Source organism: Selaginella moellendorffii, unplaced genomic scaffold, assembly GCF_000143415.4.
Source record: "Selaginella moellendorffii unplaced genomic scaffold, v1.0 SELMOscaffold_1, whole genome shotgun sequence".
Lineage (NCBI taxonomy): Eukaryota > Viridiplantae > Streptophyta > Lycopodiopsida > Selaginellales > Selaginellaceae > Selaginella > Selaginella moellendorffii.
Window position 1 is genome coordinate 3,803,232 of NW_003314262.1, and position 24,609 is coordinate 3,827,840.

Sequence of the window (24,609 nt, forward strand, 5' to 3'; positions counted from 1 at the left end):
TTGTTTCCTTGGCGGTATTCTAGACTCGAGTATGCATCGACAAGGACGTCGATCTTCCTAAGGGGGGGAGAGTGTCGCGAATGTGACTTCGGGTATCGAAAGTTACTTGTCGACTAGTCCTTTTGGATATTCTTTCCTTACTGCCACGATGGCAGGAGGTTGGTACTACTGGACCCATTATCAGTTTCCCACTTGAGCTAGTTGAGAAACTGGTTAATGACCATGTACTTAGATCAGATAAACATAAGGTAGGAACCCTATGTGTTTCTTGCTGAGCATACTCGGCCTGGTTTGAGAAACTTTTGTCATTGGCTTGCACTTGCTAGTATTAAAAACCCTCGTGATATTGAGCTTGGTCCCTCAATATTGTTAGGTGATAGCTTACCGTGTCTGCCAAACACCCTCGCTATCATGCCCTTTGTGTTAGTCTCATTCCGGTCCTAAATACTATTTATGGAAAGTGTCTAGATTTGCTCATTTGGTATATCTACGGAATGTAGATATTGATCTGAACACAATGGTGTTCATCCCATGTCCAAATTCGCATTCTAGCGCCATTCCATATTTAGTAAATTTCGAGCTTGTCCCAGAGACTAACTCCTGATACTAAGGGAGGCTTGGGGTGAAAGCCCAAAGCGTGTGTTCCTCAAGGGGGGGGGGGGGGCTGTGGGGGGTTTCAAATGTATAGTAGGGATAGTGGGTAGGTCGGGCATGGCTGACCAACCTAAGGCATAGTTTAGCTCCCGCTTGCGTGCCTGTCCTTGTTCTGCTTTTGGCTTGGGTCTAAGCCCAAACTCCACACCATGCTAGCTGGTGGAGTAACCATATCCTCGCGTTAGGCCATCAGTATGCTGAAATAGCCCTAAACTTCGTTTGACTCTGTTTTGCGTGCTGGTCCTGGCATTGGGATGCTGGTTGCTCTAGGACTATTCCAAGTCGCTCCGCGCTCCTATCCCTTCACTCCTTAGGCTATATACTCGGGAGTTACTTCGTGGTTCGGTTCCATCACTCCCTGGCTCCATGCTTGGGGGTTTGGCACCGTTCCTTCGTTCAGTGGCCCAAGGCCATGGAACTCGGGTTCCACACCACGTTCCTTTGGACACGTGGCATGTGACACATGGCATTTGTCACGTGGCACAAAAAGGGTTTAGGGTGTTATCCTATGGTAAATCACCATAGGATAAAGGGTAAAAACCACGTGCGCTTCTCTTTTGGGGATCCCCTCTAGGCTTTCTCAGCACTCGATGCAAGCGGTCCTTCTGTGACTTTCGCTTCAATCTTGCTTTACTAACTGTGATCATTCTACAGATTTGGAGGAGTTTTCTGGAGTAATTTGCTTGGATCTCCCACCATCGTTGCAACAACGGTAGAGTCGGCCAAGTTCTTTCTCAGCTGCACAGACTGTGGCCCCTCGGGTCTGTTTGCCCGATTGCTTGGGCCAGAAACTATAAACGAGGTCATCGGGAGTCAGCATGCACTCTACCGGAGAATCTTTCTGGGGCTGATGGTTCCAGAGGTGCTCAAGTGCCACGTCCAAATGATTGATATCTTGGCTCAGGATACTCTCGAGTCATGGGGGTTGAAAAAGACGGTGTCGGTTATGGAAGAAACTCTCAAGGTTTTCATCACATCTTTGTGTCGCTTGATCGTTTGATCTGGTTTTATACTTTTGCCAGTTCAGCTACTGCACGTTGATTGGATTAGTGTGCAAGAAACTCCTGCCCTCCACTCCGGAGATGATTGATCTCATGAAAGACGCCCAAACGATAGAGAATGGGGTGCTCCAGTTTCCAATCGACTTACCCTTCTCACCTTATCGCAAAGCGTTACAGGTTTTTGCGTGGTTTTTTATTTTTCTAATTCTAGATCTATTGTTGTAATTGAGCAGGCCAGGGCAAGGCTCCATAGATTCTTGGATGGGCTCATCAACGAGAGAAGGGCCGAACTAGCTGCCAACGGTGAAAAGCGCAAAGATGCGCTAGACGAGTTTATTACGCACAAAGATGACAAGGTTGGATTCCTCTCGAATCAACAAGTGGAAGACAATCTCGTGACACTGCTGTTCGGAGGCCACCACACCACAGCCCTTGCTCTCGTGTGGCTGATGAAACACTTGAATGGGAACCCACAGGCTTTCAAGGAAGTGGAGGTTATTATTATTGTTATTATTATTATTGTGATTTTCTAAAATTCTGTTTTGATTTCTAGGAGGAGCAAAGGAGAATCTTTCTTGGTAAAAGCTCCACCAATTACAACTTAACTTGGGAAGACACAAGCCAGATGCCAACTACTCTAAGGGTTGTGGACTAAACTCCAATTTTATGTTAGATTTAATTCGAGTGCTTTTGTAGGCTGTCAATGAAAGTCTGAGGCTTTCTAATGTTGTGGGGGTGGTGACACGTAAACTCACTAAGGATATCAACTACAAAGGTTTTATTACATATGATTGAAGCTAATTCCAATTATTTGTGTACTTTGTTGGTGTTAATAGGTTACACCTTGCCCAAAGATTGGATGGTTCATGTCTATATGCCACCAATCCACTTAGATGACAGCATTTACCCTAATGCAGCAAAATTTAATCCATCCAGATTTGAAGTATGGTATTTTTCGTGTTTATACTAAACCAAACCTTTTATTTTAGGTTCCAGCTAAAACTGGCACATTTATTCCATTTGGCTATGGAGATAGAATATGCCCAGGAAGTGCATTAAGTCTGTTAGAGCAAATGATTTTCATACACAGGCTTATCACAAAATACAGGTAAATTCTTTTGCTCCTCTTTTCTTGTCAACAAATTGTAATCTTTTATTGAAGATGGGAGCCTGTCAATCCAAACAGTAAAACAAGCTACTGGCCAATGCCATCTGTGAAAGATGGATACCTCGTACATGTTATGTCCATTTAGTAAGAAATAATAAGAAAATAAAGTAAATTCTGCACAATGAAAAAGAGAATGTTAAGGGCGCTATTCTGATTAACTTTCTTGTCTCACCTCTATTCAAATTCCAAAGCTGTGATCTTCATAGTAAACAGGCTTGTTGCTGATTATCATGCAGTCATGTTTCCAAATCGAAAACTGATGAGGGCCTTCATGGACATTGAGAGCGGCGCCAACTCAATGGCCAGTTCCTACATTTCCACTGCACAGCAAGAGAGTACTTAATTCACTGTAGGCAAGAAAACACTACCGTGACAATAGTCAAGTTCAATTCTCCATGAGGAGAACAAAGCCTGGAGTATTCTCTGGGAAAACTGCTTAATCAATCGATATGTGCCCCTAAAATACAAACAAGTCAGCTAAAAAGACAACAAATGATCCGGAGGGTGCCTTTAAAACTCGCGTATCTCCCATTACACGGACAAGCCCTGGCACGTTAAGGTTAGTAAAGAATACCAAGGCTTGTCTTTACCAGCAGGACTGTAAGCGACTAAATTTTCCATTCTACTATAGTCACTTAACCACACCTCCGACCACTTGGAGGAGTCTCATTCACAACCTCCATAAGCCTAACTCAGGACTTGGGGCTTGCTAGCCCCGAGAATGGCATCCATGCCACTCAACCTTAGCACTTGGTCCAAGTGCTCCACGTGTCCGATCCCATGATCGACACCCCAAGGTACCACCGACATATCGGCCCGTTACGCTAAGGCCATGCCCATTTACCTCGGTCACACTAGTGGTCCTACACCACCTACATTCCAATCCCGTCTCTCAAAGACTGGGTCATCCATCCATGAGTGATCATCCCAGATCCACTCCTTAACATCCTTAGGATGCCTACAGACATGGGGAATAGCATTCCCCAATATCTCTGTTCCGGTCCTCACCAAGTCCCTTTCTGTCCTTGGCTGTGTTCGCCAACACTGCCACTGGATCAAGGCCCACCGGCCCGACCACTAAGTCCCACTATCCTCTAGGACTTCCTCACTGTGTGACTGTGTCCTTGGTCACTACCCCAGAGGACTGCTCCTCTTCCTTTCCACAGTCTGGGCCTTTGGGACAACATTTCGGAACACCGTGGCCTTACGCGAGCCACCTGGGTACTCTCCTCGCCTTCTGCCGTTGGGTGCTCTAGCCATGGGCTTAGAGCGGGTTCCGTTGAGCCACACCAGGTATCCAAGTAGGTAGTGCCACCCACACTTGGACTGGGAGCATCGGCCAGTCGATCTCCCGGGGGAATTAGAGCCGGCTCTTGAACACTTCACCAAGCTACCCCGCTTGTCGGTCCGTGTTCACTCTAGTCTTGGACTTCCCAGTGGGCAGCTCATCACCCAACACTGGGTCTGGCCTTCCTGGGCCAAACTGGCCTTTCCTGGCCAAACTGGCTCCACTGCAGTCCTCCCCCCACTATACTTTTGGAGCTCACCAAACCCCCCAGGGTCTGGGAGACGAACGCTTTGGGCTTTCACCCTCTCAGGCTCCGGACTCGGACTCGGACTCGGACTCGAACTCAGACTCGGACTCGGATTCGGACTCGGACTCGGGCTCGGGCTCGGGCTCGGTCTCGGCCTTGGCCTCGGTCTCGGTCTCGGTCCCGATCTCGGTCTCGGTCTCGGTCTCGGTCCCGGTCTCGGTCCCGGTCTCAGTCTCGACTTCGGACTCCATCTTGGACTCCATCTCGGACTCCATCTCGGGTCCATCTTGGGTCCATCTCGGACTCCATCTCGGACTCCATCTCGGACTCCATCTCGGGTCCATCTCGGGTCCGCCTCGGACTCCATCTCGGACTCCATTTCGGGTCCATCTTGGGTCCACCTCGGACTCCATCTCGGACTCCATCTCGGACTCCATCTCGGGTCCATCTCGGACTCCACTTCGGACTCCAACTCGGGTCCATCTCGGGTCCACCTCGGACTCCACTTTGGACTCCAACTCGGGTCCATCTCGGGTCCATCTCGGACTCCACTTCGGACTCCAACTCGGGTCCATCTCGGACTCCACTTCGGACTCCAACTCGGGTCCATCTCGGACTCCACTTTGGACTCCAACTCAGGTCCATCTCGGACTCCACTTCGGACTCCAACTCGAGTCCATCTCGGACACTCCCACGTGTCATGTGTTGGTCCTTTTGGGTCCCTTTTTGGAGCCTCGCCCCTTGCTCGCTTCGTGCTCGTTCCTTGGGCACTTCATTGGGAGTTCCACTCCCGCTCTTGACTTTTCAAGTCGGAGCTTTTGGTCCAAATGTGTTACGCTCGTTTGGCTCTCGCTTCGGCCACTACCATGTGGCGCCCTTCCGGCTCCACTTTGGGGCCTAGGGATTTTGTGTCTCACAACTCCACCACCCATAGACGAAGTTCGATGTCCTCATCGAACGGTAAACCCTTTCATAAAGTAACACCCACACGTGTTACCATTTCCATCCTTGGCACCTAGCCAACCTTTGTCTATGGTTTGACACCAAAGGCTCTCCATGCCTTGTCCATCCTTTAAGGAGCGTAGTCTCTCCAACTTAGAGACTGATTGGACCACATGTAATGGTTCTCTCCTTTTAGTGGTTTAGTTCTCGCTAAACCTCTTAGAGACCCTTCTCTAAGTCAATCCCACTACTCCTTCTCGAGTAGTCTCAATTTCCATCGATATAACCTTTGCACTTTGGAACTTTGAATTTTGACGTCTTGGAGTCAATTTCCTAGGTGTCTCCGACACCTTGCCTTGCACCTTTTGTGCAACTCCACTTCCCATCCTAGAAAGTTCTCTACTCGAGGGCACCATCATCCTCTCCTCTATTTCGTGCCAAAGTTCCAGTTATCATACTTTGTGCTAGGGCTGTTCATGGCCCTATCATTTGGCTGCCTTACCGCTCCCTCCCTTGGAGCTTCCACTTTCGCTAAATCGGAGCATTTCGGAATCCCTCCTTGGAAACACACTTCCTTTCCCGCAACTTGTTAGCGTCCAACACATTAGTGTTCCTCCCCTAACTTTGTCACTTGGATTCCTTCCAAGGGATTCCACGGCCCTATCTTGGCCACTCATCTTTTGCTCCTATCCGTTGATTGTTGCACCAAGCAACATCGAATCTCTACCTCCCTCCTTGAGGTATTGTTTCGGTTCCATAGCAAAGACTCTTCTTTGCCAAGTCCGGAGGATGTTCACCCCTAGTACGTCTCTTTAGCATCTTCTGCTATGGGCTCTATCCACGGCCCAACTTCGTGACCCTCCCATGGGTCTTTTATAGAGACTACTTTCCTCGGACTCACTATGCCATCGCACGGACGTAGTTTATTTCCCTTAGGTGCTCTTCCCACTTGGTCATCACGACCAAGCCACACCACCTTAAACAATTCAATTTCAACATTTTGAACCAGGAACTTCATTCCTTAGCCAACCAAGGACCTTGTCCTTATCTGGCCATAAGATCACCTAGTGATCTCACCTTGGCACCTTAACAGAGTTGCCAAGAGGTACTTGGTTTTCTAGACCTCCAAGTTGTTGACTATAACCCCGGGGGCATCCCCCACACTTGGCGGTGCACCCAAGCTAGCCCTTACGGCCAAGGGTTCATAGCAACTGAGATTAGGTGTCCCCATCTCACTCACCACGACCTTGGTGCCACTTGCACCAAAGTGTTCAAGTTAGATATGCTGAGCTTTCACACTAAGCAATCTAACCGTGCATCATGACTCCGAGGCATCCCTCGCTTGGCGGTGTGCCCAAACCAATCTCCCCACTGAGAGTCCATGACCACCGAAATATGAGTGTCCTCATATTCCAAACCATCACCACGCCCTAGTGATTTGGGACTCGAACCCAAGCACTAGAGGGTCGGGACTCGAACCCAACCTCCGTATATGCATCTACGGATGGCATCACACAAGATGCCTGGCGTGACTCCCCACGCCAGTGCACCAACTTTTTTTTATTTTTTTTTATTTTTAAAGCGCGCTACAGATCACAGCTTAGGAACCTAGTTCCTCCACACTGCCAAGTCCTCTCACTTGACATGTCTGTGATCATGCATGGACTCCTCCATGCTCAGCCCCATGGCCCATCCTTTTTGAAGTTATCACCTTCAACTAGGGTATTTGTTCCCCCAACGTGCCAATCTTGCTTGGCAAGTCCTCCGACCACTGTAACATGGTTCCTGCATAAGCGTGAAAGTCCTTGACCATCGACTTTCGTTCAAAGCCCTCTCTTTGAACACTCGGGAACTACTTCCCTAACCTTGATAGCCTTGCCTCATGGCAAGCTTCAAGACCACGCTTCTGCTGCGCCACTCTGATTTCGCACGTTCCATGAACCATTTACACTTGGCCTTTCCAGGTACTAAGCTACCTAGAATTGTCTTTGGGAACCTTGAAGGAATTCTGTCCCTCAGCTTGCTAAGGCCTCCCTTTTTGCAAGCCTTCCAAATGCCACATAGTCTAACATGGACAATTCTATATTTTAGACTCTCCATGGCATCACGGTTGCTAGCGGCAACACCCTCGAGCCCCCACTTGATTCTCCACTCCCAGCTGGCATAACCAACCTTGGTTATGCCCTTTGATTCCTACGGTTCGGTTCTATCCCCTTACTTCTTGCTTTTTGGCTTCACATCTTTCCTTTGGTCATTCTCCTCCAGACCAGGAGGATAGCTTCGCACTTTCTATCATGCTTTAGCAAGTATTCTTAGGGATGAACCTACCCAATAGCCTAGGGAGTGGTTCCTCAATCCGGGTATGCTCACCTTATAATCCCACACACTGGGATTACATTGTTGCTTATGGGCCTTTACATGCCCATCACTAGCCTTGCCAAAATTCCATTTTTGGCTTTGTCCAACTCGGGTAGACAGTCCTCTCCTGTCTCCGCAACCTTGGACATTTGGATAGCACCTTCTATCCATCATTCGCTAGGGACTTAATCCCTTGGGCTTTATCCATTGCCCTCGCGACATCAAACACCACCTTCTAGTGTTCTAGAGTGTTCGGGTGTCCCAATGATGGCTTTCTTGACAATGAGTATTTCCTTTTATGACATTGACTTACTATATCGCAACACAAGCAACTTATCCCCCGTAAGGGTATATCCAACTTCCCTATGCTATTAAGAAGTCTTGGGTAGCTACCTTCTACCCGTTTAACTAGTTATTTTGCACCTCTTGCTTAATTGCCTCATAGTTGTCAAGTTCTACAACTCATTGCTTGGTGCTTTCACACCTCCATCATTATCTGGGTCACCACACTCCAACTGCATGCTCTGCAGCTTAGGCTATGCTATTCCCATTTCCATTGGGATTCCTTTGGCAAGGGGTTCTCATGAACCCCCCAACATAGCCTCAAGGTATCACACCTTGGCACATTTGGTGTCTCCACACCATCGGCTCCACGAGCTTACCTCTATGACATTTCCCCTTCGTGTCTAAGTCTTTGCCAAGACCAACACTGGTCTTTCTCATGCCAACCATCCGTTAGCACTGCACCATAGAGGTCACACACAACTTTATGTCAAAGTTGTTTTCTTCTGGGAACACCTTTCCCATAACTTTAGCATGGCATATTTTGCCATCGATGAGATACCCTCTGTTCTCATCCTTGGATCCTATGATCCCCCCCCATCCTTTGTGGGGTACAACACACCTCAGTCCAAATGCTTCCATCAGTCCTTTTAGGACCATCCGTTGACTCTACTTGAGTCATCCAGCAGTTTTGGACTTGGTTAATCCACAAACCTGTAAGGTCCTACTTGTGAGGCACTAGCTCACTGGAATACACTTCTTGCATTCCTGTCCTACTCAAAAGGACTATTTTCACAAGTGCTACTCCGACACTTGATTTTGTTCTCTGGGGGCAACCTTTGCCCCTTAGGACTACTTGTCCATGTGATGAGAACACCAACTCATCCACTTAATACACCCCCAACTCCTGGGGTTGTTCCAGCATTTATTAGAGGTAGCCCCGGCTACCTTTTCAAGGACTTGAGTCCTCTTCCGTATTTGACTTCCCACGGTCATTACTTCTGGTCTCACATTCATGAGCACCAACCTCAACTATATGAGGAAAATCTTGTGACTCCTTTATTGCTTTGGAGTCTTTATCTTTCCCGTGATCCCAACTGTAGTTGTTTACCATAACTACATTAGCCAGTTTGCTAAGTCAAACGCTCATCTGGATCACATCCTCAACTCTTTGAGGAAAACCATATACTGTTCCCAAGATCCCAAAGTCGTTCCATTATTGGCCCTTTTCTATCCACCACCTCGTCTACAAGTTCACACATGAACTGTAATGGAGAGCCATGTCTTCCCGACTTGCTACTCCTCAAGGATAGGCCCACTCCTCGGACCTTCCGATGCCAACACTAATGGTGATATACTTGAGCACCAATAAAAGTCGGACTAAGGAACAGCTCTGATACCAAATTGTAAGCGACTAAATTTTCCATTCTACTATAGTCACTTAACCACACCTCCGACCACTTGGAGGAGTCTCATTCACAACCTCCATAAGCCCAACTCAGGACTTGGGGCTTGCTAGCCCCGAGAATGGCATCCATGCCACTCAACCTTAGCACTTGGTCCAAGTGCTCCACATGTCCGATCCCATGATCGACACCCCAAGATACCACCGACATATCGGCCCGTTACGCTAAGGCCATGCCCATTTACCTCGGTCACACTGGTGGTCCTACACCACCTACATTCCAATCCCGTCTCTCAAAGACTGGGTCATCCATCCATGAGTGATCATCCCAGATCCACTCCTTAACATCCTTAGGATGCCTACAGACATGGGGAATAGCATTCCCCAATATCTCTGTTCCGGTCCCCACCAAGTCCCTTTCTGTCCTTGGCTGTGTTCGCCAACACTGCCACTGGATCGAGGCCCACCGGCCCGACCACTAAGTCCCACTATCCTCTAGGACTTCCTCACTGTGTGACTGTGTCCTTGGTCACTACCCCAGAGGACTGCTCCTCTTCCTTTCCACAGTCTGGGCCTTTGGGACAACATTTCGGAACACCGTGGCCTTACGCGAGCCACCTGGGTACTCTCCTCGCCTTCTGCCGTTGGGTGCTCTAGCCATGGGCTTAGAGCGGGTTCCGTTGAGCCACACCAGGTATCCAAGTAGGTAGTGCCACCCACACTTGGACTGGGAGCATCGGCCAGTCAATCTCCCGGGGGAACTAGAGCCGCTCTTGAACACTTCACCAAGCTACCCCGCTTGTCGGTCCGTGTTCACTCTAGTCTTGGACTTCCCAGTGGGCAACTCATCACCCAACACTGGGTCTGGCCTTCCTGGGCCAAACTGGCCTTTCCTGGCCAAACTGGCTCCACTGCAGTCCTCCCCCCACTATACTTTTGGAGCTCACCAAACCCCCCAGGGTCTGGGAGACGAACGCTTTGGGCTTTCACCCTCTCAGGCTCCGGACTCGGACTCGGACTCGGACTCGGACTCAGACTCGGATTCGGACTCGGACTCGGGCTCGGGCTCGGTCTCGGCCTCGGTCTCGGCCTCGGCCTCGGTCTCGGTCTCGGTCCCGATCTCGGTCTCGGTCTCGGTCCCGATCTCGGTCTCGGTCTCGGTCTCGTCCCTGGTCTCGGTCCCGGTCTCGGTCTCGACTTCGGACTCCATCTCGGACTCCATCTCGGACTCCATCTCGGACTCCATTTCGGGTCCATCTCGGGTCCACCTCGGACTCCATCTCGGACTCCATCTCGGACTCCATCTCGGGTCCATCTCGGACTCCACTTTGGACTCCAACTCGGGTCCATCTCGGGTCCACCTCGGACTCCACTTCGGACTCCAACTCGGGTCCATCTCGGGTCCATCTCGGACTCCACTTCAGACTCCAACTCGGGTCCATCTCGGGTCCACCTCGGACTCCACTTCGGACTCCAACTCGGGTCCATCTCGGGTCCATCTCGGACTCCACTTCGGACTCCAACTCGGGTCCATCTCGGACTCCACTTCGGACTCCAACTCGGGTCCATCTTGGACTCCACTTTGGACTCCAACTCGGGTCCATCTCGGACTCCACTTTGGACTCCAACTCGAGTCCATCTCGGACACTCCCACGTGTCATGTGTTGGTCCTTTTGGGTCCCTTTTTGGAGCCTCGCCCCTTGCTCGCTCCGTGCTCGTTCCTTGGGCACTTCGTTGGGAGTTCCACTCCCGCTCTTGACTTTTCAAGTCGGAGCTTTTGGTCCAAACGTGTTACGCTCGTTTGGCTCTCGCTTCGGCCACTACCATGTGGCGCCCTTCCGGCTCCACTTTGGGGCCTAGGGATTTTGTGTCTCACAAGGACATGCCTGAGGGATGCTATCGCGCGCTTGGAAAAGGTACTCCAAAATGAACAGTCCTGGTTATATCATTGTTCCATCTGTATATTGTGCGCCACTGTCGAGCAAAAGCAGATTTTCATCATCCACTAAGGCTCCATTTGCACCCAATCCTGTAAGGACTGGTAAGAGCCAACAATTTTGCAATGGTAGAAAATACAAGCCACAAATTGTATCAAAGCTAGTTTCTAGAAATCCATCCTTGTTGGAACGAGAGCAGAGAAGTTCATCGCCAACTTCCACCTCCGTAAGTTTGGCTTTCTCAGTAACGATTTTTACTTTGAGCCAAGCCCAAAACTCAACCAGCATCCCTGCTCGGAAAGACCCGGTTACAATTGCAAAGAAAACGACGGAACTTTTACCTCAAGTGTTCTTGTTTCATCCCTGAGATCTCAGCAGCATTTTTTATGGCCTTCGGCACAGATAGCGGCAATGGTCTGTGTAATACAGCCTGTCCATCTGATGTTCCATTTTTCCCATCGACATCCGCTTTGGCATAAAAGCTCGTACATCCTTCCGAAAATGCATTCACAATGGCCATGTTGGTTTTGGTTGGATCTAGCCACAATTTTGAGCCCGACTCAACTAATTTAAAAGAACATTGCATTAGCAACTCCCTAACACCAAAAGGATAGCACACCTTTGAATAGTTGATAGGAGCGCGGAGTACTCTTTGACGGTCACGGAAGAGTTTTCCAGATGCATCTCAACGTCTGGCGTCACCTTTGACACATCAGTGAAAAGAGTTGCCTTGTCCATCTGGACAAGCGCGTAAGCATAAGCCACTGGAGAATGAGGGACATTGCCACCACACTGAAACATAAAAATTCAGAAGAGAAAAGTACAGACGTTCACTTACAAGATTAAACAGCCATGCAACTTCTTCGAGCATGGTTATCACGACGCCAGTAGCACCAGCTGCGGAAAGTTTCTTTCTCGCATCCGAGAGCTTCATCGCGACATCAACGCCAGCGTAAATCAAATCGTGCACTCTCAGAGGAGACTTGCGGACAATGTCAAGGTCTCCCATCGAGTCAAATCTCATCAATCAAGTTGAGATCGACAAAAGTGAGTTGAATCTCTTTGGCTGACAAGGTTCGCCTGAGCTCCTCCGCACCATCGTGGCTGACAAGAAACCGTCAAACATGAGAACGGAGGTTTAGAAAAGCACCGTAGCTTACAGGATCAGAGAGATTGTCTCTGAGCCACTCACTGTATGAAGGCACGCCAACAGAGCCACCTCTCATGAGCGTCCATTCAAGTCCAAGTTGGTTCTCAGCCTACACACGGAAATGAGAAATCTGTGCAGGAAGAAAGCAAAAGAATGAAGTTGAATCAATTACCTGAAGATAGTATCGACCATCCGTCCAAAGCGCAGCCTTCTCCATGGTGATCACAGCAGTTCCTGCGCTTCCCGTGAATCTGAAATGTAAGCTCGTCGCGTGAAGCACTCGGCTATAAATTCACTCTGCATACGCACCAGTGAGCTACTTACAAAAAAGAAAAGAGGAAACAAGAAAAAAAAATCCTAGAGTCCTTTTTTTCATTCTCAAGGAAGACGCAAGTACCTGGTGAGCGTCCTCCGAAGGCACGATGTAAGCTTGGACGCCCAATTCGCTCATCAATTTCCTCAAATCCGCCAGCTTCTTACAGGAACAAATTCCTTGTCATTGACATTCTTCCTCGCATTCCTGACGGACGAAGGCTCTGCCGTGATCCCGGGCCCCGGATTCTTGGATCCCGAACACAATGCTGTGAGATTTCCTCTTGGAGACGGCATTGCCATGAAAATCGAAGAGGAGCGTCTGATTCCGGCGCCAATGCCCCTGCGCGCGGCAGCAGCTGAGAGAACCGAATGGCGGCCCGGACGATTGGAAATCCAAAAACACCTCAACAATCGCGCGCTCCCGAATTGCGGGAGGGCGAGGAGCCCTAGAGCTTGACTCCATTTTTTAACCAGCTCTCAGATCTGGAGCTCGATTCCAAGAACGAAAACAATTCGATAAACATCATGTTATTCCGACCTAATTGGACTATTTCTCCAAATGTGACAATTGACTAGTAAATTTTTTATGGAAGCTTACCTTGCACATGATGAACATTAATGGCTGTTAGCACAAAGACTGAGTCCCTCAGAATAATACTTTAACTTTTCCAAAAAAAAAAAGAGAAATAAGACTTTCAAAACAATTTAAGTCAACCGAGCCAAGACAGTTGACTGTTATAATATGCATTACCGTTTAAAGAATACTTTGAAGAATATTACCAAGTTTTATTGCTGTTTTTGAATATCTAAAAGTATTCTTTTTTAATAATTTTATATTCAAAAATATTTCTTCATTATAATATACTTTATGCTGTAACTATAAACTATTATATAATATTAGATATTATTATAACTACAATAAATTATAACTCAAATCCCTATTCAGCTAACTAAGATTAGATATTGGTAGTTTACACAAATCTAAATATTATTAAAATTATTAATTTGGTTTAAAATGCCTCCAGCATGCTGCTAGATTCGAATGGTGCCAACATTGCTCAGATAGCGCTACATTCCAGGTGACTGCTGACAAAAGAAACCTTTTCAATGAAAATATTGCTACTAAAATCTTTAAAAAATATTCTTTAGAGTGCCAAAATATTCTTAAAATATTCTTGTCAATGGCTATGGCTCCCTTGGCTCCCTGTTGACATGGCTCCCTATATTGGCAGATCCCTTTCAAAAGAAGCCAATGGAAGTCTGGTTTGTGCAGGATATATTCAAGAGGCCAATCTCAAACTGGTGAAGTGAGTGCTTCATTCCTTCTTGCAGCATGGAGCTTTTCCTACAGTCCTGGAATGCTCTGAACTTTCTGGTGTTTCTACTCTCTTTGTGGCTAATCTCCCGAAAGTTCTACAAATCATCCACGCGCCAGGAAGCCATGGCTTGCCACTTGTCAGAGAATCTCTCTCTCTCTTTTGGGGATCCCCTCTAGACTTCCTCAGCACTCGACGCAAAAGGTCCTTCTCTGACTTTCACTTCGATCTTGATTTAACTAACTGCATTTTACAGGTATGGAGGAGTTTTCTGGAGTAACTTGCTTGGATCTCCCACCATCGTTGCAACAACAGTAAAGTCGGCCAAGTTCTTCCTCAGCTGCACTGACTGTGGCCCCTCGGGTCTGTTTGCCCGATTGCTTGGGCCGGAAACTATAAACGAGGTCATCGGGAGTCAGCATGCGCTCTACCGGAGAATCATTCTGGGGATGATGGTTCCAGAGACACTCAAGTGCCACGTCCAAATGATTGATATCTTGGCTCAGGAGACTCTCGAGTCGTGGGGGTCGAAAAAGATGGTGTCGGTTATGGAAGAAACTCTCAAGGCTTTCATCACGTCTTTGTTTTGCTTGATCCTTTGATCTGGTTTTATACTCTTGCCAGTTTAGCTACTGCACGGTGATTGGATTAGTGTGCCAGAAACTCCTGCCCTCCACTCCAGAGATGATCGATCTCATGCGAGACATCCTAATGATAGAGAATGGGGTATTCCAGTTTCCAATCGACTTACCCTTTTCACCTTATCACAAAGCGTTACAGGTTTTTGCGTGGTTTTTAATTTTTCTAATTCTGGATCTATTGTTGTAATTGAGCAGGCCAGGGCAAGGCTCCACAGATTCTTGGATGGGCTCATCAACAAGAGAAGGGCCGAACTAGCTGCCAACAGTGAAACGCACAAAGATGCACTGGACGAGTTTATTACGCATAAAGATGACAAGGCTGGATTCCTCTCGAATCAACAAGTGGAAGACAATCTTGTGACACTGCTGTTCGGAGGCCACCACACCACAGCCCTTGCTCTCGTGTGGCTGATGAAACACTTGAATGAGAACCCACAGGCTTTCAAGGAAGTGGAGGTTATTATTATTGTTATTATTATTATTGTGAATTTTTAAAATTCTGTTTTGATTTCTAGGAGGAGCAAACGAGAATCTTTCTTGGTAGAAGCTCCAACAATTACAACTTAACTTGGGAAGACACAAGACAGATGCCAGCCACTCTAAGGGTTGTGGACTAAACTCCAATTTTATGTTAGATTTAATTCGAGTGGTTTTGTAGGCTGTCAATGAAAGTATGAGGCTTTCTAATGTTGTGGGGGTGGTGACACGTAAACTCACTAAGTATATCAGCTACAAAGGTTTTATTACATATGATTGAAGCTAATTCCAATTGTTTGTCTTCTTAACAGGCTACACCTTGCCCAAAGATTGGATGATTCATGTCTATATGCCACCAATCCACTTAGATGACAGCATTTACCTCAATGCAGCAAAATTTAATCCATCCAGATTTGAAGTATGGTATTTTTTGTGTTTATACTAAACCAAACTTTTATTTTAGGTTCCAGCTAAAACTGGCACATTTATTCCATTTGGCTATGGAGATAGAATATGCCCAGGGAGAGCATTAAGTCTAGAGAAAATGATTTTCATACACAGGCTTATCACAAAATACAGGTAAATTCTTTTGCTCCTCCTTTCTTGTCAACAAATTGTAATCTTTTATTGAAGATGAATCCAAACAGTAAAACAAGCTACTGGCCAATGCCATCCGTGAAAGATGGATACCTCGTACATACTATAGTAAGAAATAAGAAGAAAATAAGCCTTTACTGATATTTAGGGTTACAAAACAAGAACATCTCGAAGACACGAAGTAAATTCTGCACAATGAAAAAGAGAATGAAAAAATCAGAATGTTATTCTGATTAACTTTCTTGTCTCACCTCTATTCAAATTCCAAAGCTGTGATCTTCATAATAACCAGGGCTCGTTGTTGATTATCATGCAGTCATGTTTCCAAATCTAAAACTGATGAGGGCCTTCATGGACATTGAGAGCAGCGCCAACTCAATGGCCAGTTTCTACATTTCCACTGCACATCAAGAGAGTACTTAATTCACTGTAGGTGAGAAAACACTACCGTGACAATAGTCAAGTCCAATTCTCAGAACGAAGCCTGGAGTATTCTCTGGGAAAACTGCTTGATCAATCGATATGTGCCCCTAAAATACAAACAAGTCAGCTAAAAAGACAACAAATGATCCAGAGGGTGCCTTTAAATCTCACATATCTCCCATTACACGGACAAGCCCTGGCATGTTAAGGTTAGCAAAGAATACCAAGGCTTGTCTTTACCAGCGGGACATGCCTAAGGGATGCTATCGCGCGCTTGGAAAAGTTACCTCAAAATGAACAGTTCCATCTGTATATTGCGCCCCACTGTCGAGCAAAAGCAGATATTCATCGTCCACTAAGGCTCCGTTTTCACCCAATCCTGTAAGGATTGGTAAGAGCCGACAATTTTGCAATGGTAGAAAATACAAGCCACAAATTGTATCAAAGCTAGTTTCTAGAAATCCTTCCTTGTTGGAACGAAAGGTGAGAAGTTCATCACCAACTTCCACCTCCGTAAGTTTGGCTTTCTCAGTAACGATTTTTACTTTGAGCCAAGCCCAAAACTCAACCGGGGCTGCAGCATCTCTGTTCGGAACAATTGCAAAGAAAACCACAGAAGTTCACCTCAAGTGTGCTTGTTTCATCCCTGAGATCTCAGCAGCATTTTTTATGGTCTTCGGCACAGATAGTGGCGATGGTCTGTGTAATGCAGTTGGACCATCTGATATTCCATTTTTCCCATCGACATTCGCTTTGGCATAAAAGCTCGTACATCCTTCCGAAAATGCATTCACAATGGCCATGTTGGTTTTGGTTGGATCTAGCCACAATTTTGAGCCCGACTCAGCTAATCTAAAAGAACATTGCGTTAGCAACTCCCTAACATCAAAAGGATGGCACACCTTTGAATAGTTGATAGGAGCGCGGAGTACTCTTTGACGGTCACGGAAGAGCTTTCCAGGTGCATCTCAACGTCTGGCGTCACCTTTGACACATCAGTGAAAAGAGTTGCCTTGTCCATCTGGACAAGTGCGTGAGCATACGCCACTGGAGAATGAGGGACATTGCCACCACGCTGAAACATAAAAATTCAGAAGAGAAAAGTACAGACATTCACTTACAAGATTAAACAGCCATGCAACTTCATCGAGCATGGTTATCACGACGCCAGTAGCACCAGCTGCGGAAAGTTTCTTTCTCGCATCCGAGAGCTTCATCGCGACATCAACGCCAGCGTAAATCAAATCGTGCACTCTCAGAGGAGACTTGCGGACAATGTCAAGGTCTCCCATCGAGTCAAATCTCATCAATCAAGTTGAGATCGACAAAAGTGAGTTGAATCTCTTTGGCTGACAAGGTTCGCCTGAGCTCCTCCGTACCATCGTGGCTGACAAGAAACTGTCAAGGCAATAATTACATGAGAACGGAGGTTTAGAAAAGCAAAAGAAAAACTGTAGCTCAAAAGAATGATCTCGACACCTTACAGGATCAATGCCTACAGCCAAACCACCAGAGAGATTGTCTTTGAGCCACTCACTGTATGAAGGCACGCCAATAGAACCACCTCTCATGAGCGTCCATTTAGGTCCAAGTTGGTTCTCAGCCTACACAGAAGCAGCAAAAAACAATGAGAAATCTGTGCAGGAAGAAAGCAAAAGAATGAAGTTGAATCAATTACCTGAAGATAGTATCGACCATCCGTCCAAAGTGCAGCCTTCTCCAAGGTGATCACAACACACAGCAGTTCCTGCGCTTCACGTGAATCCTGAAATTTAAGCTCGGCGCGTGAAGCACTCGGCTATAAATTCACTCTGCATACGCACCAGTGAGCTACTTACAAAAAAGAAAAGAGGAAACAAGAAAAAAAATTCCTAGACTCCTTGTTCTCTTTCTCAAGGAAGACGCAAGTACCTGGTGAGCGTCCTCCGAAGGCACGATGTAAGCTTGGACACCCGAGTCGCTCATCAATTTCCTCAAATCCGCCAGCTTGATTCCCCCTGCGCGCAGCAGCAGCTGCGAGAACCGAATGGCGGCCCGGGCGATTGGAAATCCAAATACACCTCAGCAATCGCGCGCTCCCGGGAGGCCGAGGAGCTTTAGAGCTTTAACAAAAATTTCTTCAGCTCCATTTTTTAACCAGCTCTCAGATCTGGAGCTCGATTCCAAGGACGAAAACAATTCGATAAACATCGATCTTCCGACCTAATGGGACTATTTCTCAGCCAGAAGAATAATACTTTAATTTTTTCCATAAAAATTAAGAGATATAAGACTTTCCAACAACCTTTCGAAAGAAGTCAACGCGCAACGCTTTCGACAGGATCAAAGAGAAGAACCAGGTGGCCTGGAACGCGATGATCACAGCATACACTCAAAACGCTCACTTTGATCTTGCGAGGGGTTTGTTCGATCTCATGCCTGGACGCTCATGCTCACGGAGTTCGCGCAGAAGGGACTTACCCGGGAAGCACGAGAGATCTTCGATCGAATTCCCGTTTGGGACACGGCTAGCTGGAACGCCATGATCTCAGCTCACGCAGAAAATGGAGAAAGCTTGCGAGCTTCTAGCAAAGATGGATCTGGAAGGATTTGAGGCGGACAGAGCTACGTTTATCGGCGACCTCGCACCATCCGAGGCAAGGTTGCTCCATGATTTGATATCCAGCTCGGGTTGTCGCAGTGATAGCTCAGTCGCCACCGCACTGGTGAGCATGCACGGCCGATCTGCTCGCCTCGCCGCCGCTTGCGAGATTTTCGACGCGGCTCGCGAGAAGAACGTCGTGCTGTGGAGCGCGACGATTGGGATCTATGCCGACAATGGACTTTTCGACGCGGCCATGGAGCTCTAGTGCTCACGCGGGGGGCTTGAGCAACGCGAGGCAGTGGTTCTTCTCGGTGGCGACGGACTTTGGGGTGGCCTATACCAGGGATCACTGCGTTTGCATGGCGGAAATGCTAGCGCGTTCCGGCCTCATGGATCAAGCACGGGAGCTTGTGAGTGATATGCCGTTTGTGCCGGATAGCTGCTCGTGGAAGACGGTGCTCGTTGGGTGTTTAGTCGTCGTGATCGAATGTGAGCCGGAGGACTCATCGCCATACATTGTCAAACATCTATTCCGCAGCGAAGGACGAAATTCTTGTCTAGCTAATTGCTGGCCAATTTTGGAGGAGCTAATAGGGATAAGCTTCCGTTCTTCCTTGGTTTTCTTGGTTTTCACAAAGCATTGTTTCGTGATTTCACTGTAACAGGACAACAGGGCATCAGTACACCTTCGTGAAGAAGGTATTAAGAATGGTTTGGATATTGCTGGATTCTTGGTGCAGCAAAACTTTGACTTTCCACTCTGCAGCCCACCAATTTCAGTTGCTAGATTTCTCAATAGGATAATGCGGCATTCTAGCAGCGTTTCTAGCTTGACCATGCAGATCTATGCGGTAGATCGGTCATTTTGGTCGCCCACAAGTGGTGCAGGACATTGAACTTTTCGTGATTACGTAAAGTGCGTTTCTTCAAAGCACACATTTGACTTGCGACTTTCTATGCACAGCCACCAACTTCAGCAGGCCGAGCTCTCGATTTAAATGTTATCCGCACTCTGATATCAGGAAACTCGCTTCACTTCATCCGGGAAAAGCTAGAACAAGCTCTTTCTTGATCGTGGTATGTGATTTCACGAGAGAAAGCTTTGATATTTGTTTTCACTAATTCGTGAAAATCTAGCAAAGATGGCCTCGCGCTTGAACGTCTACGCCGAGAAGCCAATGACCATCAAACCGGCGCGTCCCACCAAGAACCAGACCATCTTTCTCAGCAACATGGGCCAGCAAGTCTTCTTCCACGTCGAGATGCTTTTCATGTACGATGTGCAGTCCCCGGACACGTGAGACGTGACGTACGCAACGCTCTCGCCGAAGCTCTCATTCCATACTACTTCGCGGCGGGGAGATTCAGAGTGAACGAGCAGGAGAAGAGGCTTGAGGTGGAGTGCAATGGAGCCAGGGCAGACTTTGCCGGTGCCTTTTGCGATTCCAGCATCGCCGAGCTGGGTGATCTGCGAATTCGCAATCCAGACTTCCGGAAGCTGCTCGTTTACCCGGTTGATGTCAAGAGGATCGAAGATATCGCCTTGTTCTCCATCCAGGTAAGCCAGAACTTCTTCTATTTTCATTCTTTCTTTGTTCTCATCGCTCTTCTTTGTGTTCTTGAAGGTGGGGGGATTCATTGTCGGGATTTACACTAGCCATGTCGTGTTTGATGGGATATCGGGGTGCCAGTTCTTCAGCGACATCGGCAGGATCTCTCGCGGCGAGTCCATCGCGGCCAAGGCAAACCATGACTCCCGACAGGACGGCCCTCCGCTCGCGATCGCCACCGAGAATCTCCTACGCCCACCCGGAGCTCATGAGACTCCCGGACATTCCCGCGAGGCTGCTCTTCAATCCGGCCTCGTGCACGCTTTCAAGTCGTTCTCCTTCTCTCTCGCGCAGCTCGATCTTCTCAAAAAAGAGCTATCGAGGGAGGAGAGGTCTCCCGCTGCTCCACCTTTGAGGCCCTTACAGGCCACGTCTGGAAGGCACGCACCACCGCTCTTGGGATGGACCCATCCGCCATCGCCAAGCTTTTCGTGGCGATGAACCTCTGGGACATGCTCAAGAGCCCGGCGCTACCCGACGGCTTCACGGGCAACGCGGTGGTGGCGGCGCCGTACGTTGACACGACCGCTGACTCGGTTATCAATGGCTCGCTGTCGCTGTGTGTGCGCAAGGTCCGGGATGCAATCGCGAGCGTGAACGAGGAGTACATCCGGTCGGTGATCGACTGGTGCGAGGTCAACGGGCACGGGATCATTGAACTCGGCGGCATGATCATCACGCCCTGGTCAAAGCTAGCTTTTGATGGCGTTGACTTTGGGTGTGCCGCCGGTCAACGACAGGCTCGCTGGTGCTGTCTAGCTGCAAAGGAGATGGCAGCGTGGACGTGTTCATGGCTATGGAGTTTCACAAGATGAGAAAGCTGGAGGAGTGCCTTAGTATATGAGCGTTTTGTTTAGTTTAATCTGTCAGCAAGTGAATGTATTCTTATATTTTACTTTTCATTTTCTCATAAAGGTATAGAAACTATAAGAAGTTAGGTTTAAGATTATAAAACGTAAAGGGTTCTTATATATTTTCATTTTTCATATTATGAAAATTAATACAATTTGATTCTAATATAAAAACCATTTCAACAAACTAACCAAGTAATATACTAGATTCAAGATAAGATAGTATATTAATATATACTGTTTTGGTAATAAGTTCTTTATTTTTTTATAATTTATATTTTACTTCACAGTGTGTACAATATATTAATAAGTTGAAGATATGTAAAATAAATTAATATTAATTTAGCAATGAAATTAGATTACATATTATTATAAATATTTTAGGGTTTTTGGCATTTATTAAGTTCTTTTGTATAATAAAAATGAATTTTTTTCTTTTTATAATTTATTTTAATTATTTTGATTTAAAATTTTTGAGTATTAAAACAAAGTGATACTAGAAAAATTACTGGTATTATACAATAACAGAACTAATAGGTAGGACATTGTAATGATGATTATTTTTTAAATATACACTAAAAAAGGTTATTTTGAAGTTTTGTGGAAATGAGACTTTAATGTTCTTCAAATGATAATATTCTTTTATTAGTAAAGGAAAATATCACTTGGTTTTTGTAATTCTCCACTTTTTCAAATCTTCATAAAAGATAATAAATAAAAATAATTCTATAAGAAGAAGTAAGAATAAAATAATTTTTTTATTATAAAAATTAACATTGAAAAAATATATATAATACATTTTTATTGCTACCAAATTTTAATTTTCAAATTAATTATTTCATAAACTTGAAAGGCAATTCCTCATTGCTACTTTAACATCTATTCTATGGCTAAGGACAAAAATTAGATTGCTGGCCAACTAAGAGAGGTAAGCTTCCATTCATTCTACTTAGTTGGAAGATAAGAATCAGTACACTTTTGTGAGCTTCTGGAAGAGGGTATTAAGAATGTTTTGAACCTTTCACCTTCTACTTGCAAGCTTTCTCAATCTTAAAAAATAAGAGAATGTGGTAAGATTGCTTTTAACTTAAGAAGCTTGTCAATGTCTTTTTGCAGCAGATCAGTCATTTTGGTCACCCTGAAGTGTTACAGCACAGTAAACTTATACATAAAATAATGAAATTTCTAGAATTTCTAGCTCCATAAATTTTTAGGGTTCTTGGGGGCGGGAATCCGTTGATTTGTATAGTCCAAGGAGCATCGTTCTCACGCAGCAATCTTTGTAAAGAAGCACGTAGTAGAAGTGAAATCTAGAACAGTTTAAGAACTATTAAATTTACATCATGTGGAACACTGGAGTCTTGGTGAAAAACTCGGTGATCACCAAGGCGAGGAAGCCAAGCATCGCGGTTCGCCCATTCCAGCGCTCCGCCATGGCTCTAAATGGCCCAAACGATCTGCTGTCCGGGCTCTCGCCCTTAAACATGGGCACCAGCGACGCGTACGCGAATAGCTGTGCCACCGCCAGAAAATGGAAAAGACCAGTGCTCCCCGGCGAGTAGAGCTGCTCCGCCACCGTTTGTCCCGTCATTCGCTCCACCGCGAATGCCCACACCAATCCAATCATTGCCTGCTTGTCAAGTTCACGAAGTTACTTCCCAAGATCTAGAAGAACAACCAACAATCGCTTACCAGTCTTCCGTTGATCGTTTCCGGGCCGGCTCCATCGAACGCCATCAAGCTGGGGAACGATCGATCTCCAGTCTCTGGTCGCCTCTCGACCTCTGGCCTGGGATAGAGCGATCCGGACGATGGGACGGCTCCAAACACGGAGCGCTTCTCCGACTCGTTCTCGGCCTGGTTCTTGAGCACCTCCTCGCGAGTGATCTCCTTCTTGGTGCCGTCAAGAACGCCACTGATGCCGCCATCGCCACCATCCCTTGATTTGTTCGAGGACGCTCTTATTACTACTAGATTTCTTGTGCCGATGGAGCTTGTGGGCGATTTCGATTGGACATAGAGCTTGTTGGAGATGAGCGAGGAAGAAGAGAGAGCTGCGATACCACTGCCTGTGACGAGTGCCATTGTTTTCAGCTGGGAGTTAGCTAGCAAAAAATCAGTGTGCAATGAACTTACGATGAGATACTTTCTTCTTCGTTTGAGATGGCTATGGCAAATGGCACACATGTATTTATGTAGTATGGGGATCGTACGTGGCAAAATCTAGATCCTGGCTCGTGTCCACTGTATGTGTCGCACATCTTGTGACGGTGAAAATGGCCGAAGGTAAGACTTCTCGGGAGAATGCAAGGTGCGATACTTTGGGACTTTCGTTTCGTTTCGCAATAGAAACGGCACACGGGGATGCTCTTTTGTCTTGAGTGTTAATGTAATACCGTTAATCTTCGTCAAACATTCCTGGAAAGGTTTGCTCGAGAGCGCTTCCGGCGCATCAAACTCGACTGTCTCTGCTGTATGTATCACGAGAAAGAAAGAAAAACGAGTTACCTCAAAACATTAAACAAGATCAAACAGATTTTGTGATTCGATAAGTGGCAGGCTTGGAAGAGATGGGACACAGCCTGGGAGTGCAAATCCATGGCTCTCCCGACCCACGATCGCTGACAAGCTTGCCATGAATCCTCTGGCCGGGATCTCTCGAGGCCAGAGCTCTTCCCAGCCGCAATGAGGGTATGGCGACCGGGCGTGGCTGCTGCTACTCCATGAGAAGCTCCGGTGGTGGTGAGTAAAAGCAGGCCATCGATCGATCTATGTCTGTGTGCTCATGCTTCGAGGGATGCTGGCTGGTGGTATCAAGAATGCCAGTGAACGTTGCAGCCTTTGCCTCGCACGGGCATTTCTTCGGGGCTCTTGCTTTGCACCGCAGTTATTGTTATGAGATGGCTTGACACAGCGACATTCTTCTCCACGGATCTTGCGTTGGTACGTATAATGGGGGCCTGGAAGCAAACGATACGTCGAAGCATTTGCCTGGCTTGGGTATTTTGTGTGGCGCATGTTGGTTAGTGTGCCCCGAGGACTCTTGAGGCGGCATCCAGCTCACCACTTGCTTTTATGTCTTGGATTGCTTCTTGCACAACGAGAAGCACTTTACCATGCAGGAGGAATATGAGCAAGAGGTGGAAGGCAAGCAGCCATATCGTGATTGGGATATCGTGCCTGAGCAAGGAAAATGAGGTAGCCCAGCTAGATTGTGCTCTTGTCTTGTACAGCAAGCTTGTCCTCTTTCATCAGTCCAGAGACTTCCATCTTCACCTTCAGGGTAGCTGATCATATTGTTTCTGGACGAGTCTTGAAACTGCATTCAAAGAGCAGCAAGAAGCTTTGGAAGGAACACCCATG

At 46.9% G+C, this 24,609-nt stretch overlaps 4 protein-coding genes, 1 long non-coding RNA gene and 1 pseudogene across 5 annotated transcripts; 2 read left to right on the plus strand and 4 right to left on the minus strand.

Annotated features, from left to right (window-relative positions):
- Window positions 1-216: 216 nt before the first annotated feature.
- Window positions 217-2,952, plus strand: LOC112348385 (abscisic acid 8'-hydroxylase 2-like). The gene is made up of 9 exons (XM_024680772.1): window positions 217-248; window positions 1,309-1,618; window positions 1,677-1,832; window positions 1,889-2,149; window positions 2,209-2,298; window positions 2,352-2,430; window positions 2,492-2,598; window positions 2,645-2,763; window positions 2,818-2,952. The coding sequence occupies exons 1-9, from the start codon at window positions 217-219 to the stop codon at window positions 2,906-2,908; spliced, it is 1,245 nt and encodes a 414-aa protein (XP_024536540.1). The 3' UTR covers window positions 2,909-2,952.
- Window positions 2,953-11,384: 8,432 nt separating this feature from the next.
- LOC112349753 lies at window positions 11,385-11,707 on the minus strand. Its single transcript, XR_002993493.1, has 2 exons — window positions 11,624-11,707; window positions 11,385-11,572 (listed from the first exon to the last, which is right to left on the minus strand). It is a non-coding gene; the product is annotated as an uncharacterized LOC112349753 (long non-coding RNA).
- Window positions 11,708-12,051: 344 nt separating this feature from the next.
- LOC9657916 (xaa-Pro aminopeptidase ApepP) lies at window positions 12,052-13,196 on the minus strand. The gene is made up of 4 exons (XM_024684718.1): window positions 12,830-13,196; window positions 12,605-12,729; window positions 12,443-12,541; window positions 12,052-12,386 (listed from the first exon to the last, which is right to left on the minus strand). Exons 2-4 carry the CDS (start codon window positions 12,647-12,649, stop codon window positions 12,306-12,308), a joined length of 225 nt encoding a protein of 74 aa, XP_024540486.1. The 5' UTR covers window positions 12,650-12,729; window positions 12,830-13,196; the 3' UTR covers window positions 12,052-12,305.
- A 577-nt stretch (window positions 13,197-13,773) lies between these two features.
- LOC9630687 (abscisic acid 8'-hydroxylase 3) lies at window positions 13,774-15,519 on the plus strand. Its single transcript, XM_024680780.1, has 6 exons — window positions 13,774-13,826; window positions 13,980-14,054; window positions 14,320-14,602; window positions 14,688-14,789; window positions 14,900-15,160; window positions 15,493-15,519. Exons 1-6 carry the CDS (start codon window positions 13,774-13,776, stop codon window positions 15,517-15,519), a joined length of 801 nt encoding a protein of 266 aa, XP_024536548.1.
- Window positions 15,520-15,928: 409 nt separating this feature from the next.
- On the minus strand, window positions 15,929-18,724 carry LOC9657917 (annotated as a pseudogene).
- A 3,858-nt stretch (window positions 18,725-22,582) lies between these two features.
- LOC112348395 (early light-induced protein, chloroplastic-like) lies at window positions 22,583-23,377 on the minus strand. Its single transcript, XM_024680790.1, has 2 exons — window positions 22,939-23,377; window positions 22,583-22,876 (listed from the first exon to the last, which is right to left on the minus strand). Exons 1-2 carry the CDS (start codon window positions 23,329-23,331, stop codon window positions 22,583-22,585), a joined length of 687 nt encoding a protein of 228 aa, XP_024536558.1. The 5' UTR covers window positions 23,332-23,377.
- Window positions 23,378-24,609: the final 1,232 nt, after the last annotated feature.